General features: G+C 41.2%; 1 protein-coding gene across 2 annotated transcripts in view; it reads right to left on the bottom strand.

Moving 5' to 3' along the window:
• The window catches only part of PRKG1 (protein kinase cGMP-dependent 1), a 1,414,086-nt gene that overhangs the window by 194,068 nt on the left and 1,200,828 nt on the right, over positions 1 to 19,190 (bottom strand). For both annotated transcript variants that reach the window (XM_077454156.1, XM_077454155.1), the window contains exons 6-7: positions 10,130 to 10,207; positions 5,321 to 5,415 (exon numbers count right to left, since the gene is read on the bottom strand). In XM_077454156.1, the coding sequence (XP_077310282.1) occupies positions 5,321 to 5,415; positions 10,130 to 10,207 (173 nt within the window). The remainder of the gene's footprint in view (positions 1 to 5,320; positions 5,416 to 10,129; positions 10,208 to 19,190) is intronic.

Raw genomic sequence — 19,190 nt, 5'->3', positions numbered from 1 at the left:
TTTTACATGTTTCTTTCTTTAATGTTTTCTATTCTTGGCATATTCTGCTTTACTTCTCATAATCATTCTAGTTTTTGTGCCAAATCATTTGCAGAGGTTTAAGAGTTCTTTCAATTATATTAGACTAGCTCCTAACAAATGATCCAGTAACAGCTCATTTCATCGCTAAATTAAACAACAGTGTTGACAACTGAGCTTCTCACTTGGATTGTGTTACAGTTAAAAAGTTTCAAATATCTTATCTGATCTGGCAGGAAAGCTGTAACATTTTCATTTGTTTAAACTGAGGATGACTATATAACCGAAGTCTAAGGTCCTTTTTTTAAAATCTGGAACTGCTAGATTGTTTAAAGTGATCCCATAACTTAGACAAACAACCTCAAAAGCTACCCCCTTATAATAGATAAGATGGATAGACAGATGTTGCCTTTGTAAACTGGAGAGCATACATCTGTCCCTCCCCTCTTCACATTAGCTTTCTTCTGTCTAACCAAAACCAAGCTTTTGTAAGTTTTTCCACTCTCTTCTAACATAAACAATGCAATTATTACTTTCAGAGATGAGTGAACCAATCAATTATTTATTACAGGTTTTTATATAGCTTTGTTAATTTACAGAGTCACTTTACGTCCCCGCCCTCAAGGAGCTCATGTTCTAAGGTCCCTATTTCATATACATAAGTTTTACATGTATATCTGCTGTATTCATCTGTTTATATCCTTTAGAAAGTGCTCTTTGTGTTAAAGTTTTTCTCTTCCTGGTTAGCACTGGGAGTGGATTATTGGCATACAGCCAATGCAGCTGATTGGCGGAAAGGCACACACCCCATCTCCTCATAGGCAAAGGAAGGAAGGAATGTGCAGAGGTCTGCTCTTAGATGGCAAGCTGACTGCTATGCTAATCTATTTAAAGTAACCTCCCCTAACACATACTTCTATCTACCGTCTCGAAGAATGTGTGAGAACTTATCAGGCTGAAAACAGAGCTAGGGAGGAGACAGCTATGGGACATAGTGCTTTGAATTTAGATAAGAAAATACTGCAGATATATGTGCCCAGCTCAAGTTGTTTGAATCAGGTTTAAATTCACTTTAAATAAGTCCTTCACTGCTTGTTGCTTCTTTTTAGACCAAAACTACAGCTGAGCATTACAGCCTGGATTTACCTCAGTTTGAGACTGGAAAGTCTCAAAAAGAGCAGCAACACACTGATCACATCATCACTAGACATGTGCATTCATTTTCGTCCGAATGCATTTTCGTCTGAATTTCGGGTATTTTCATTATCGTTTTAACAAACGATAACAAACGTGCAGAATCCGAAAACCGAAAAGATCCGACATAAACACATGCTTTATTTTTGTTTTCGTTGCGACAACATTTCGCTATAGATAGGAGATTCGACATGAAGCTGACCATAGCGATCGGTGTCCATCGAACCTGTGGTCGAATGTGCCTAACCTTAGCTCTATTAGTTCAAGATTATTCTACATAGAGAGAAAAGATTCGACATTATAGAGACAATAGCAAAAAAGGTTGAATGTGCCTAACCTAACTCTATTAGTCCAAGATTATTCGACATGGAGAGAAAAGATTTGACATTAAGATTCGACGAAGCAATCGCCGCGAGTGGACATTTATGGTCAAATGCTCTGCCCAAAGGCTATAGAAGAATTCTAATGTCGGTTGACTAGTAATAATAATTTGTAAATATAATTATTACTAGTGTCATACAACATTAGAATTCTACCATAGCTTGTAGGTGGAACATTCGACTGGAAATGAACAATTGCTGCATCGTACAGTTTAGCTGCTCCATCAACAGACGCCATCAGCCTTCAATGACAGATTCAACCTTAATTATTTAGGATTTTCAGACGATTGCAATTTTTATCGAAACAAAATACATAAAAACAAATTTCACGAGTAACTAAATAAATGTATTTTCCGTACGAAAATGAAATTCCAAAAGAAAATATTTCAGTGTGCACATGTATAATTATCACTAGGGAGTATCATTGTTAAATGAATAGTGTTGTGCAATGTAGTGTAGTCTTTGAATTAGAGAATTATTTAAAAAGAAGTTGATGCATTATTGCCACATATATAAATACATAGTATTTCATTCATGTTTAATTAATCTGTATATGAAGTTAACAGTGTTTTTCTATAGCTGACTGGAATCTTTAATGAAGACAGATGAAATCCTGAGCAGACCTTTTACAATTAAATTTTTTTTTAATGACTTGATAAATTGTAATATGGAGATGGAGGGTTACACAGAACCTTATTTTAATTTAGAATTGCATTAAAAAAAGTCATTATTTTTGTTGCCTGTGAATGTTACTAAATTACTATGCTTCTACCATCTCTGTGAGGTACACAGTTTTCAAAGTTGGGATAGTTTAGAGAAGCACATATTTGTAGATACACTTTTAAAGTTCCCTCTCAATGCGTATGGGAATAAATGCTGGCTACAACATGGTGCTCTATCCTGTCTATTTCTTGCTCTGTTTATGCTCTCAAATCAACAGGTTATTCTGTTGTAATTTCCCCAGGTTATTATCCACTTTTCTCATGCTTCTTTCTCACACTGCCTCACTATGCAAAACTGTCAGCGAATGTTGCATGAATCATCGTTATCCAGAACACCGTGTTTTAGGACCGTAAAACACCTCCCTGTCTCTTCTTACCCATTACATAGGGGGTGTTCTATAACCGTGGTGGTCCATCCATTAGGGGTGCACAGGAACAGCTCCCCTATCCATGCATCCGGCTCCCTGATCTACATGCAGGGTGCCAGCCTCATGGATTCCAATATGGGGCGGGTGGTATTATTTAAGCATGTGATAAGAGCCAGAGGCTCTAATAGGCTTCAAAAAAAGGTGGTCTCGGGGCGCAGAGCACTTTTCCTTGGGCGGAAGGAGATCCGATCAGATTGGCTACGAGGAGGAGGAAGGGAGGGAGGAGATGCAGGGTAAGCGAGGAAGCAACCAGAGAGAACAGCCCAGAGAGAAGCCGCCGCTGCCTAGGGCTGCCCGTGAGATGAGGTAAGTGTGGGGCCAGGCCCAACTGACTGGCCAATCTGGGGGGTGTCGCCCGTGACTCGACTGACCGGGGTGGGTGGTGGGTACCATATGTGACCTGACCAACAGGGGAGGGTGTTGGCATCGGGTGGATCGTTTGCCACCCCCCCAAAAAAAATAAACAAACACCAGCTGCCACTGTTATATATTTCACCAAGAAAGCTGGAAACAATGCTTAATAACAGTGGGAGGTACGCTCAGAAGAAAGCAACATTTGAAATGTCAACAGTGGAAGGTATACCAAAGGTTAGGATGTCACAGACCATGTCATCTACTCAGATTCAGCAGGTGCAGAAAAACCAAGAGGTGTTTTCAGAATTACCTGAACAAACTAATGTAGCAAGGTGCTGGACTGCAGAAACATGGATAAAGAAACATTGTGCTCTTTACAGTCAGTTTTACTTTCACCTTCTATAGCTACTGTATGCTGGATGCTGTGTTGCACTATCATCTCCAGTAAGCAGAGAAAGAACTATAGCCAGGAAAGCCTATGGACTGCTATGCAGAATGCTGAGGATCATGGTAATTGTAGTCTAAAATATCAATCATAAAATGGAACTTATGGACCTTTACAATACAGTTTCCATAGTACATTGAGGAGAAAGGGGAGTTTAGGAAAATCTTTTAGCAGACTGCACCCGAAACCTTTCCTCTTTACAGTGCAGGAGCCGAGATGTGTACATTGGTCCTGGTAGACATGGATTGTCCACAGAGCAAGGGACCAGAGACTTAGACCCGGGGACGGAAACACCTGGGGCAGAGCAACACAGGTCTCAGCGATCACATCTGCACCGCTGCCCATGGGAGAATTGAGCATCCTCTCAGCCTCTACTTCCCACCATCTGAGTAAAAGGCTTACTACTGTCAGAATGCTAAAAAGTATACGTGCTGTTTGTTTTGAGAAAAGTCTTAAAAGGCACCCTGGTAATCAGAAACTGGCATTATTTTAGTGGCTCAGTTTGCCACTACCTGTTTGTGTGTGTGTGTATATATAATCTTGAAAAACTGGAAACTGGGGGGGGGGGTTCTTTATCTACCTGCATAGGATGATGTGTTTTTGCTTTAAATAACAGACTGTGCACTCCTAACATTTGTTTAGTTTGATGTAGTTTCAAACTTGCAATAAACTGGCAACTCCAGAGCATAGCAGCAAGATTCAATCAGCCAGGCAATTGTTTCATGTTCACTCCACTGTTCCAAACTACTGTTAAAAACCTGGAGCACTCTGACAAGGCGACAGTTAAATTATGTTCTACTAAATAATATCGATTGATCTTTGAAGAAAACAATTCCAAAAAGGAGAACGGATCAAATAATCAAAATTGAAGAATGAAGAATGTGAAGAATACAAGTTAAACACTTTTACAGAATAAATAACAGTTATTGTGTATAAATGGAGAAAAATAAACAGATGCTAGTCTATAGTAGTCAGATCCCGATCCTACTTGAATATAAAATGATACATTTTATATAAAAATATTTTGAAATAAACTAAACATGAATGGCTACTGTGGAACACATCTCCTTTTTTTCTAGAGGTAAGTAAACAAATGTATGTAGATCTGGAGCTTTGAATCACAACACATGAATATTGGCAAATCTGCAGGCTACATTTACCCTTAAAGTGGAACCCTAGAAATGTTATGTTTTTTTTGCAAACAGCACAATTGATATGTTCCCTCTAATGAATAGTATCCTATGTCTGGATGCCTGCTGCTTCATGTAAAAATGACAGTTTCATTTGTGCTGAATACTACAGACAGCCTATTAATACCTATGCTGACTTCCTGACACCAAGGATGAAATTATGTAGTTAGAATAGGGTCGATATGCAACTCACACCTTCCATCTTGTTCTTGGATATTTAACACCTACACATTTCATGGTGGTTCGATTAGGGTGTCTGGCTGCGCTACCTGTGTGGATAAAAATTAGGGTGTAGCTTCCTGACACTCAAGTAGTGACTTGGAGAAACTACGAAACATCTTCAACATTACAAAACATGTCCAGTTGAATGTAAATAGCTACTACAAGCTATACCATGACCTGGATAAATGAGAACCTTCACAGACAACACAAAGATCTTTATCTTCAGCTATGTGACTGTCATTTTTTAATCTGATTGAATTCAGACAAAATGGTGGTCACATTTTAAAAAAAGGAGGATGGTCCAATTGAACCTAATGTGTTTTTTTTTATAAAAATGATTTTGAGAAAAAAAATTACAAAAACCTACCCTTGAAGAGCTTTCTCTCCAAACCAGTCACCTTTTCCTAAAGTGCGGAGGAATATTGGATCTTCACCTGGGGTGTCTTCTCTCGTAACATTCACCTGTCAAGGAGATTAATTCGTTTTATCAAACCTTTATCACAGGAAAGGCAGGGGGACAGACAGAATGTCAAATTGACAGATAGAATGTAGAATATACTGAAAATAATAGAGAAGTTGTCATACCTACCATAAATTACTACATTCTATTAAAATAGTTTCTGGTATAACTGTCCATTTATTCCATAAAGATACCACTCTTTATACTTTAAATTATACAATACATGAGTAAAGGAGGGTTTTGACCCCTGTCAGGTTTTTTTGCCCTCTGTGTCCCATTGCGGAGATTTCCCAATACTTCTTGCTTCTTAGCCAAAAGCTTGTTGTCACCAGATCTAAAATCCCCACTGGAAGATTTTTACTCTATCCCTGTTCTGGTGAAAACTTAACATTTTATTTAAATCTATCTGTGTTACAGTCAGCAATCCGAGACTCCGAGACTAAAGAAAACTTTTGCTTTTATTTATACTTTTAACAATGTTGATCTATAAGAAAACATTTTTTTTTTTTTTTTTTAACAAGCAGTTCAGATGACATGTTTTAGGAGGCTTGTCAGAAAGATTATATAAAATTGAAAATACTAATAAGAGAAACATTTTTTTGACACTATGGTGTACATTTATTAAACAGAGCTCATTTATCTTTTTTCAGTTCTCAGAGAAAAATCATCTCCTCTGGCACCGTTTATGAAGAGGAGAACATTTGTTCTCAGAAGGAGAACAGAGGAGAAGTTTTTCCTCTAAGAACAGCTGAGATCTGTGTAGAACAGCGAGTACTGCCGGTTTTGTATTTCTTTTTTTAACGCTCACTTTGCCTTGGGTTTTTTTATTGTGCATTTTGGTGCTTTTCTAAACACATATTTTGACGCTTAAATGCACATTTTGGTACAGGTTATTTTAACACGCATTTTGGTATGGTTTGTAACACACATTTTGGCGTTTCTTTTAGCACATATTTTGGCACTTTTTTAACTTGCATTTTGTTTCCTTTTTCAAGTGTATTTTGACAAATAGCACATTTGCTAGCCACTTTTGGAGTGCCATGAACAATTAATGGCACTGGAAGCATAACATGCTTTTTACGAAACGCACACAAAAATGGCGGTAAGAAAATCAACCAAAATACATGTTAAAAAACACCAAAATGCACATGAAAAATTGCTAAACAAAACTCGCCAAAATGTGTGTTGAAAAATTCAGCAAAACTTAGGTTAACCGCATGCCGACCAGCCACTGCAGTTGTACTGCGGCAGCATGGCTCGGCTGCGTGAATCGCCATTATGCTACGTCGGTAGCATAAACGGCCACAAGGGGGCATATGCACGCTTCCCCCGCTCGCTACCCGAGCCATTGCGAGTGCCCAGCAGTCTCAATCACCGCCGAGGTCCCACGATCACTCAGGGCACAAGAGGAACTGGCAGCTGTGTGTGTAAACACAGAGTTGCAGGTTCTCCGAGCAGGGAACTGACAGATCGTCTGTCCATACAGAGTATGGATATTTTTACAATAATCAATGCAATTTTAATCGCACTGCCAATGATCCCAAAAATGAGTAAAAATTGTCCGACGTGTCTGCCATAATGTCGCAGTCACGATAAAAAAATCGCTGATCGCCACCATTACTAGTAAAAAAATAAAATAAAAATGCGATAAATCTATTCCCTATTTTGTAGACGCTACAACTTTTGCGCAAACCAATCAATATACACTTATTGTGTTTTTTTTTTAACCAAAAATATGTAGAAGAATAAGTTTTGGCCTAAACTGAGGAAAATTTTTTTTTATATCCACTTGCTGCCCGCCCTATTACAAATTGACGGCGGCAAAGTGGTTTCATTATCCTAACCGGACGTCATATGACGTGATTAGGATTATGAGCCGCTGCGCGCCCCCGGGGGCGCGCATCGCGGCGATCGTTGTTGCGGGGTGTCAGTCTGACACCCGGCAACTATGATCTCGGTAAAGAGTCTCTGACGGAGACTCTTTACCATGTGATCAGCCGTGTCCAATCACGGCTGATCACAGTGTAAATGGGAAGAGCCGGTGATCGGCTTTCCCTCACTCGCGTCTGTCAGACGCGAGTAGAGGAGAGCCGATCGGCTGCTCCTCTGACAGGGGGGGTCTGTGCTGATCGATTATCAGCACAGCCCCCCCGAGGATGCCCACACTGGACCACCAGGGACACCACTAGACCACCAGGGAAAAGGTAATAAAAATCCATAATCCTCCCTAGACCACCAGGGTGCCAGTCAGCACAATGGGTGCCAATCAGTGCCCATAATGGATGCCAATCAGTGGCCACAATGGGCATCACTGATTGGCATGCATTATTGTTTGGCACTGATTGGCATCCATTACTATAACACCGATGCCGCCTATGAGTGCCCACCTGTGCCGCCTATGAGTGCCCACCTGTGCCGCCTGAGTGCCCACCTGTGCCGCCTATGAGTGCCCACCTGTGCCGCCTATGAGTGCCCACCTGTGCCGCCTATGAGTGCCCACCTGTGCCGCCTATCTATGCCCACCTGTGCCGCCTATCCATGCCCACCTGTGCCGCCTATCCATGCCCACCTGTGCCGCCTATCCATGCCCATCCGTGCCGCCCATCCGTGCCGCCCATCTGTGCCGCCCATCTGTGCAAATTTGTGCCACCTATCAGTGTCCGTCCGTGTCGCCCATCCGTGTCGCCCATCCGTGTCGCCCATCAGTGCCGCCTATCAGTGCCACTTCATTGGTGCCACATTGGTGCCCATCAGTGCCACCTTATCAGTGCCCATCAGTGTAGCCCCATCAGTGCCCATCAGTGAAGGAGAAAACGTACTTATTTACAAAGTTTTGAAACTGAAACAAAAAAAAACATTTTTTTTTTCAAAATTTTCGGTATTTTTTTATTTGTAGCGCAAAAAATAAAAACCGTAGAGGTGATCAAATACCACCAAAAGAAAGCTCTATTTGTGGGGAAAAAAATGATAAAAATTTCATTTGGGTACAGTGTAGCATGACCGCGCAATTGTCATTCAAAGTTGCGACAGCGCTGAAAGCTCAAAATTGGTCTGGGCAGGAAGGTGTTTAAGTGCCCTGTATTGAAGTGGATATATATATTTTTGAGGGCTATTTATTATAGCAAAAAGTTAAAAATAATGCATTTTTTTTCAAAATTGGCGCTCTTTTTTTGTTTATAGCGCAAAAAATAAAAACCGCAGAGGTGATCAAATACCACCAAAAGAATGCTCTATTTGTGGGGAAAAAAAAGCAAATCGATTTTGTTTGGGAGCCACGTCGCACGACCGTGCAATTGTCAGCTAAATTGACGCAGTGTCGAATTGCAAAAAGTGGTCTGGTCTTTGGCCAGCCAAATTGCCTGGGGCTTAAGTGGTTAAAAAAATTGCACCAAAATGCACTTAAAAAGGCCCAAAAAGCCAAATTGAACTTATTTAGGCATGGAGCGTTGTGTGTTTTGACACGTTGATAATGCACATTAACAATGAATGGCACAAAAAAGCGCACAGCATATTTTAACATAATTTTAGTGCAATGTGGAATTGCGGCAGGAATTACGCAATTCTGCCAACAATTCTGCATTGCTCAGATGTGGATGGGGTTCTAAAAAACAATATGCTATAACTATGCTGTAAGTGTGTTTGTGTATATATATATATATATACCCAGATGTCTATATGGATCTCACTTTGTACACTGGTGCGCAGTCATGTTGGAACAGGAAGGGGCCTTCCCACAAAGTTGGGAGCATGAAATTGTCCAAAATATCTTGGTATGCTGATGCCTTAAGAGTTCTCTTCACTGGAACTAAGGGGCCAAGCCAAACCCAGGAAAAACAACTCCACACCATAATCCCCCCTCCACCAAATGATTTGGCCCAGTGCACAAGGCCCATAAAGACATGGATGAGCGACTTTGGGCCAGTGCGGACATTTCTAAGGTACATGTTAAAAACAACAACCCTTTTGGTAGCAAGGGTAAAAAGTGATTGAGTGGTTGTAGAGCTGCTTGAATCACTTTTACATTGAAGCCCATCACATGCTCTAAAAACACAATAGCAGGATCATGGCTGCAACAACAGCCATATCGACAATGCTGTCTGAGCATGTATACATATGTATAGCTGACAAGAATTGGTTGATGAAGAGAATGCATTAAGGTAAAAAGCCTTATGTCTTTTGAACCACTTTAAGGGGAACCAAGGCAAGGAATGGCCACTTAGATGCCTTAGCTTGTATTTGGCATAGATAGAGCCTTCTTGTAAATCACCTTCCCCAAGTTGAAAAGCATTCAGTCTGGTATGCCCCAAATTCCACAATGTCTCGCTTTGGTTCATGAGACATTTACTGCACTGTGGTATGCAGGGATGCTGTGCTAGGCTTCAGCTTGGAGTTAAGGATATTCACATAATGATCTGCTGTTTTTGTTATCATAGTGGGTTTAATTCATGTACAGAATGTCTTTAAAATGGAATTCAAGCAAATAAATACTAAAGCCATCTAGAGATGCATTTTTTTTTTACATTTATTGAACCATGTCTCACCCTGTCTAGAATTCAGACCATGTGCTCAAACTTCACACTAGCAGCATTAGTTGAGTGCAATAACCTGCAACTGTAAACTACTTAAAGGGAATATTTGACTGATATAGAATTTCATAAGTGCATTACTATGATTTCAAATGAAGCATGGACCTCTAAGAGGTAAAGGGGAGCTTACCATTCCTTTGCTGATGATGAAGAAAGTGTCCCCTCGAGCACCTTGCCTAATAATGTAGTCTCCACATTCGTAGTGAGTCTACAAAAAAATAAAGTAAAAAAAGATTATGTTATTATCATTTGCCTTGTGGTCAGGCTATTTCACACAATAAACCTCTGGGATGCATTACACTTCTGAAAGTTGCTTACTTGTGTAAAGAAACCTACTGATCCACGAACACAATAAGCGTATGATGAGTAAACTGCCATACAAGTATCTCCAATATAAATTCCAACAGCTTCAGGCATCTGTATAACTACATTTATCAGATACTGTCCTCTAAATCCTACACTAAACTAAAATGTGAACATATTAAACTGCATTTCTAATGGGTGAAATGTTGTATATCTGTTGCACGATATCATTCTTACTAATGAAAACTTTAACCATATGCAAAATGCTGCAAATTGCAAAAAACAAAACAAAAACAAATTCTGCTTAACCACTTGCCGACCGACTCCTGTACATATACGTCAGCACTTTGAAGATGGATATCTAGGTAGTAGCTGCTGCCACAACCAGGGTATCCAGCTCTTCAGGAGCCGGTCGTGTTTAATGTTGGTCTTTGTGGCAGATTCGCAGCAAGATCATTGCTATCAGCGGCGGTAGGGGGGCCCTCTGCCGCTGCCACCGGCTCCGGTAAGTGGGGATCGAGACCTGTCTGTGCACGGGTATGGAGACGAGTGAGGGGAAGATGGCCCCCACCCGTCTCCATACCATAGCAGGGCGGAGGCGACGTCATAACGTCACTTCCACCCATACGTCTTAAAGGACCATTTTTTCAATGTAATTTTTATCAAATGACAAAATGTTTTCTTTTTTTTATTGCATTTTAGTCCAAATATGAGATCTGAGGACATTTTGAACCTAGATCTCATATTTAAGAGGACCTGTCATGCTTTTTTCTATTACAAGGGATGTTTACATTCCTTGTAATAGGAATAAAAATGACCCATTTAAAAAAAAAACTGTGAAAAAAATAAAATCAAATGAAATAAATAAGAAAATACATTTTTTTAAAGTGCCCCATCCTGACGAGCTCACACGCATAAGCGAACGCATACATGAGTAGAGCCCGCATATAAAAATAGTGGTCAAACCACATGTGTGAGGTATCGCCACAATCGTAAGAGTGAGAGCAATAATTCTAGCCCTAGACCTCCCCTGTAACTCAAAACATGTAACGTCGCCTATGGAGATTTTTAAGGGTAAAAGTTTGACGCCATTCCACGAGCGGGCACAATTTAGAAGTGTGGCATGTTGAGTATCAATTTACTTGGCGTAACAGTATCTTTCACAATATAAAAAAATTTGGCTAACTTTACTGTTTCTTATTTTTTTATTCAAAAAAAGTGAATTTTTTCTAAAAAAAAGTGCGCTTGTAAGACTGCTGCACAAGTACGATGTGAAAAAAAAAAGCAATGACTGCCATTTTATTCTCTAGGGTGTTAGAAAAAAACAATATATAATGTTTGGAGGTAATAAGCAATTTTCTAGCAAAAAAAAAAAACAGTTTTAAACTTGTAAACACCAAAATCTCAAAATGATGGCATCTGATAAGATGGAAGCAAAATAGTTTACTCAAAAAAATGACTATACATTTGTTCAGACCCCTGAAATGCTCAAAAGTTGCTTCTCTTCATTTCGCAGCTGCAACAAATTGGAATACCGTGGGCATGTAAACAATCTGTACACAAAACCCATGACAATGAGAAAAACATGGACATTTGCCATGAAACACAATTGGGATGGTGGGGGTTACTAAAACTGGTACATGAAGAATCGAGTGTAACTGTGCATAGTAACTAATAAGCTTTATGCTCTGTTCACATCTGAGTGATCCGAACCAGGGACGGAATTGCTGTGATTCTGCCCATGATTCGTAATAGAGGCAAATCGCGGGACGTCAGTGCGATCCCTGTCACTTCCAATGGCAACTCGATTTTGCCACGATTGTCACCCAATGAATTGTGGAACAAAAACGTGCAAACAAAATTACAGGACGTCTGTCGCCTAAAAGAAGTACAAGAACTTCTGTACTGTATACATTTTGTATGAAAAAGATCTATGTTTGGATCTCATTGTTCTTTATTCCATTGTAAAATGCAGGAATAAGCCTAGTACTATGGTGTGCTTACATGACTGAATGGTCCACTGACAGAGTATAATAAGCCAAGATAGGATCATTTGCAGAAAAGGCAAATGTGACATACAGTATACCATTCAGTGACAGAGTTAATGTTCCAGGTCATGGAGTCAGTTATATAATTAGCTAAAAATGACCTACATAGGCATATATATTTATCATCATAAACGTGTATTTGCTATCCCAGCTGTCTGATACAGGGTTCACAAGTATGTAGTGTGAGGGACTCTGGAATATTGATTTAGAATGTAGAAAACAAATCTTTTGATTTTCTTTGGGTTTTGGTATTCCAAGACTGGGTTTCTAAGTTTGGATACGTCAAATACTTTTGGGTGGGAATAAAGACGGGCAGGCTGTGAGCACTTCTTATAATGAAGGACCCAACCATTGTTTGAAGCTCTAGTTGGGAAATAGATGTGCTCCATTCATGAGACAGAACACCATGCTGGACACAAAAGATTCCTAGTCCATTGACAGTCGAGATGGCTAAGCAAATCTGGAAGACTGAGAAAGATGATAGGGGACTGAAGGAATCTGGGTGCCCCAGATGAGTGAGAGAGCCTGGGGTGTCGAGAGATCTCCTATTGAGAGGCCAGGGTGTGAACTGAAAAGGCTGAGCAAGGAGAGTTGGGAAAGCTGAATGAGTACAGCAAGGCACTGTGTAAGATGGTCTGAGGGGCCAGCAAAAAGCCAACGTTTCAGATCTAAAAACAGTGATTCTGCTGAAGAGAGAGCCAGGTGGCTTGGTATTGTTTTTTTCTGTTGCCGTTTATGACGGTGAAAACCCCCTGTGTGGGCAACTGCTTCTGTTCAACTGTAATTTTTGTTTAATAACAGTGGGCCAACTCTAAACCACAGTTCAGACTATGGACTCACTAAAAATGCTTTTGCCACTTATGCCGCGTACACACGGGCGGACTGTATGGAGTACTTAGTCCGTCGAAACACATTTCAGCGGACAGTCCACTCGTGTGTGGGCTTCAGCTGACTTTTTCAGCGTGCAGTCTGGCGTACTAAGTATTTCGGATTTTTCGAAATTCTGTCCGTCGTACTTTGGTTTCAGCGGACAATCCGCTCGTCAGTAGGCTAGTTCGACGGACTAAGAATGGCGCATGCCCAGAAAGGATTTACACGGCGGAAGGGTGCTTTGCTGTGTATTGGACTTCCTATTTCTAGTCCCGTCGTACGTGCTGTACACGTCATCGCGCAAGCTTTCGACGGACTGTTTGGGTATCCGTGTGTGGTCAAGTCCGTTCAGTCGAAAGTATGATGGACTGTCCGTCGGATTGTATGACGGACTAAGTACGCCATACAGTCCGCTCCTGTGTACGCGGCATTAGTTTACAAACCCCACACATCACACATTCAGTGGTGAGATATTGAAGTTTCTGGGGTTCCGGAGTTTGCAGTAGTCCGGAGACACACATTTCAGCAAAGTGGATATCAGTTTCAATAAGAACAATAATATATTTATTTAGTATGCTAAACCGGAAGACAACATACTGTAAACTATCAGGTATGAAAAAAAAAAAAAAACCTGTGAAACATTTGAACAAAAAAAATTCCACTGTTACTGCTACACAGCCACACATTTTTGTCATTGTTTTAGCAGTAAAATAATGTTAACATTTGGCCACTTTTTTATTTTTCAGTTTCATTTTCAAGGAACAGTATAAGCTAACGTTTTCGCTCAAAAATGTTTGTTGTAATGAGTGCCATACTTTTTCATTGTTAAAACAATTGTAGCTACAAGAAGAATACAATGTAACAATATATTTGCTCTGGAAGAAACATTATTGCTATTAAATGAGAATCTTAAATGTGCCACATTCTAGCGGCTTTCCTCTAACTGCAGTTTTCCCAAGAGCCTAACGCAGCCTCGCAATCAAATGACACAGTATTATTTTCTATAACTGCATTGATTGGGAACCAAAATCTGTTTCCTTTTTAAAAGATTTCTGTAAAACATGTAATAAGAACCGTTAACCTTTTCCAAACAATTGTAAGCCTTACCTTATCAGGACAAGCCTGAAAACTATATACAATGTTAAAATGAATTAGTCCATGTATAATTTTATTCACTATTATATTTCATGGACTAGTTGTGTAATGATTTAGTACTGATGAACAATTAAATGTACAGTGACTATGTGAAGTGATTATTTTTTCCAATAGACAGCCCTTTCACTAATTGGTTATATAAATCATTAAAAAATACACTAATCTACTAGGTTTTGAAGAAATGATAAAGAAAAAACTGCAAAAATAGACTAAACAGAATTGCAGAGTTCAACTGTCTTGCACAAATATATCTTGATGTTTCCTGTGTTGTAGTGTGTTTTGGAGAAGCTACAGTGTATTTCAGAAGCTCCAGTAAACATGGAGACAAGGCCTTCAGGGGTATTGCAGTGAAATCTGGATCTGGAAAGTAGAGTTGGATGAATCCTAAAATAATTGAGCAGCAAACCAGGACCCAGGATTTCTAAAATAAGATTTTGGTGGGCTGTTATTATAATGTAATGTAATGTGTAGGATCAAGCTTTGCACTTCTGAATCATAACACAGATAATGTTTTTATTGTTGTTATTATACTCTCCACATCTGAAGATGCAATACAGCTCATTCTGTTCCCATAGAGTTACCCGGGTGATACAATCTTTTTACTACCACTTGTTATCAGCCACCTCATTTGTAGCACACTAAAATGTGATGCTAATGAAATAACTTGCAACAAATAGTTAAATCTCACATTATTAAAGACATTTATTTACCAGTTTGGTCAATTTTCTGCAATATATTTACATTAGTTGTACACATAGGGGGTTATTTACTAAATGAAAATCCACTTTGCACTGAAAGTGCACTTGGAAGTAAAGTCGCTGTAGATCCGAGGGGGACATGTAAGGAAAATAAAAAACAGCTTGCACATGATTCGATGATAAAATCAGCAGCACTTCCCCTCATTTCAGATCTTCCTCTTAGCCCTTGTACACACGGTCGGAGAATCTGTCGGAATGTGTCCTATCGGACCGTGTCGTCTGATAATCCGACTGTGTGTGGTATGCATCGGACTGATTCCGTCGGAATATCCGTCGGACCCAATTTTCCAACATGTTGGAAATATTTCCCGACCAACTGGGCTGATCGGACATACTCCGATCATGTGTAGAGAATTTTGATCGGACCAAGTGCCACGCATGCTCAGATCAAATTCCTACATCAAAGCTATTGGCTACTAGCCTGAATGTAGTCCCATCGTAACGAAATTACGTCATCACGTTCTGAAAGATCGGATTTTTTCGCCAACTTTGTCTGACCGTGTGTATGCAACAGTTTCGGACAAGATCCGACGGACAAAATCCAACAGGCAAAATCCGACAGATTTGGTTGTGGAAATCTCCGACCGTGTGTACAGGGGCTTAGATTCAGAGTGACTGCACTTTCAAATGCACCTGCAGAGCAAATTGGATTTGCCTTTCGAAAATAACCCCCATAGTTACATAGTACAAATGAAAACATGTTATTGTAATTTTTTGATCATTAAAGTGATTTTGTCAGTAAAGGGTCAAAATTAAACTAAAGCTACTTCCCTTGCTCCCCTGTATTGGTGATCCCTGCAAGTATCAATTGTAGCCAGGGAATTGCAAGCAGCCATTTGTAGTCTCCTCCAGACTCACATAGCAGGGTAGCATTCCAGGAGCACAACTGGGAGATAGTTGTCACCCCACATCACGAAAAGCCTGAACAAAGCTCTAATGGAAGGATCATCAGTATTTGTTTATGAAAGCTCCAGAATGGCCGCTCTCACGCTCCCTTGGGGATGAGACAACTCTTTACTCATGTGGTCAGCTGTGTCCAATCAGAGCTGGTCACATGTAAACAAAGAAGTACCGTTTATCAGCTCTCCTCAGCTCACACTGACAGAGTGTGAGCTGAGGAAAGCCAATCAGCGGCACCTCCTTACAGGGGAGACCTGTACAGGTAATCAGTACACTGATCATCAGTGCCCTGACTATAGTACAGCCCCAGTAGTGCCCATCAGTGACATCAATTAGTGCTCATCAGTGATGCCAGTCAGTGCTGCCTTTCAGTGCCCATCAGTGCATGTTTATCAGTGCTGCCCATCAGTGTTCAGTGCAGCCCATCAGTGCCTGCTATCCATGCCGCCTATCGGTGCCCACCAGTGCCACCTATCAGTGCCCACCAGTGCTGCCTATTGGTGCTCATCAGTGCCCATAGTGTGGTATATTAGTGCCACCTAATCAGTGCCACCTCACCAGTGCCCATAAGTACAGCCTATTAGTGCTGCCTCTGTGCAGCGCACATCAGTGAAGGAAAAAAATTATTTATTTATAAAATTTACTGACAGAAACTAAGAATAACTGTTTTTTTTTTCCAAATTTTCGATCATTTTTCTTTTTTTTTTTTTAGCAAAAATTTAAAAACCCGGCAGTGATTAAATACCACCAAAAGAAAGCTCTTTGTGTGGGGAAAAAAAAGCATTTGTGTACAGTGCTGCATGACCGCGCAAATTTTCCTTCATAGTGTGAAAGTGCTGAAAGTTGAAAATTGGCCTGGGCAGGAAGGGGGTAAAAGTGCCCTGGAGGCATGTGGTTAAGAAGAATGAGAACAACTTTTAAAAAAACAATAACAAAAATAGAGCGTGATTGAGTTAAAATAGAAGTGTTGGAATTGAAAAAAAAACAAGCACACACATTCACCTCCATGCTGCAATATCGGTGTGATGCTGTAGCTGTCCCACATCAGCTCTAAGCCTAAGAAATGAGCAATCACATGAGCACTAATTACTCAGTTCTTGGTCTGCTCAGAGGGGAGAGCAATTACAGTCAGTCACTGCTCTCTGCTCTGCTTCTCTAGTGCTCAAATGAGCACTGGGCAGGAGATGGGTTTGGAGCAGCTGGCCCCAGCCCTTATCATAGCAGAGAGAGACTGAGCAAGCTGCCAAATAGACCCCTGGGTGAGCCCAACAATATTGTTGGGATCCTTCCAGATTGTGGAGCGACTCTGTGATGTCAGCTAAAGGGGGCAATAGCCAGCTATTAACTGACTCTGGGTCACATGAGAGCAAAAGTAAGTGCACTCTTGTGACCCAGATGAGATGTACAATATGTCCAAAAAAAAAAGTTTTGACCATGCTTTTCTTTTAAATTTGGCACCTAAACATGCAAATCCATTAAAAAGGTAATGTAGTATGTAGTATGGTAAAGAGTAAACCTCTCTTTTCTTTTTTAGACACTGATATTTATATAATTAGAATCTGACGCATGCAAATGTCATGTTTGTTTTGATTGCTTACTGTTACCACTGATTTGGAAAGTGCATACATCTGACACACAGTTCACATCTCTTTTGCTTTTTGAAAACAATTCAGCTAAAGAACCCCAGGCAGATATTTAAAGCCACATTTGCTAATGATATCAACTGTCTTGAGAACTAACATACCTGGGAAGCTCCAGTATTTTTTGTTCCAAGTGTCAAGTTGATGAGACAAGACCTCTTTGAATTAATGTACTATAGGAGGCATAAAACTTGACATCCTTAGGAAATTGAACACATTTCCTATCAGCTATGTTCAGTAGCTTTTAAAATATGCTCACTAAACCATGAAAAAAAGGGTATGACTGCTGGCTAAAAAATAATTTATAGTCCTGTTACAATGTAAGATTCATTTTAGCAGAAAAAAACCTAACCCTTTCCAACTACTAACATAGCTTGGTTTAAAGTGTATGAAGATCATAAATAGTGAGGGCAGCTATCTGTCCAAGTGCGCAGGCTATATAGGGCAGGCATCAGAAAATGTTGGGCCCTTTACACAACTTTAGGCCTGGGCCCCCTTGGCCTGACCACCAACACCTGTACACACTCAGCCCCCTCACACCTGAACGCATTCAGCCCCCCTTATTCCTCTACGCACCTAGCCCCCCTCCCACCTGTAAAAAGCCCCCTCTCACACCTGTATTCACTTAGCCCCCCTTACTTGTACACAATCAGCCCCCTTACACCTGTAAGCTCCCAGCCCCCTCACACCTCTATACACTTAGCCCCCCTTACCCGTACGCACTCAGCCCCCTCACACCTGTATACACTTAGCCCCCCTTACCTGTACGTACTCAGCCCCCCTACACCTGTACGCACTCAGCCCCCCTCACATCTGTATGAACTCAGCCCCCCTCACATCTGTACGCACTCAGCCCCCCTCACATCTGTACGCACTCAGCCCCCTTCACATCTGTACGCACTCAGCCCCCTTCACACCTGTACGCACTCAGCCCCCTTCACACCTGTACGCACTCAGCCCCCCTCACATCTGTACGCACTCAGCCCCCTCACATCTGTACGCACCCAGCCCCTTCACATCTGTACGCACTCAGCCCCCCCATACCTGTACGCACTCAGCCCCCTTACACCTGTACGCACTCAGCCCCCCTCACATCTGTACGCACTCAGCCCCCCATACCTGTACCCACTCAGCCCCCTTACACCTGTACGCACTCAGCCCCCCTCACATCTGTATGCACTTAGCCCCCCTCAAACCTGTATGCACTCAGCCCCCTCACACCTGTATGCACTTAGCCCCCCTCACACCTGTACGCACTCAGCCCCCTCACATCTGTACGCACTCAGCCCCCCTCACACCTGTATGCACTCAGCCCCCCATCAAACCTGTACGCACTCAGCCTCCCCTCACATCTATACGCACTCAGCCCCCCTCACACCTGTATGCACTCAGCCCCCTCACACCTGTAAGCGCACTCAGCCCCCTCAAACCTGTAAGCACTCAGCCCCCTCACACCTGTAAGCACTCAGCCCCCTCACACCTGTAAGCACTCAGCCCCCTCACACCTGTATGAAATC

This window comes from Lithobates pipiens, unplaced genomic scaffold, assembly GCF_037356315.1.
Source record: "Lithobates pipiens isolate NorthernLeopardFrog02 unplaced genomic scaffold, aLitPip1_a1.2 Scaffold_25, whole genome shotgun sequence".
In the NCBI taxonomy this organism is placed as follows: Eukaryota; Metazoa; Chordata; class Amphibia; order Anura; family Ranidae; genus Lithobates; species Lithobates pipiens.
The sequence above is the reverse complement of the archived record's forward strand: the minus strand, read 5'-3'. Positions and strand labels throughout refer to the sequence as shown.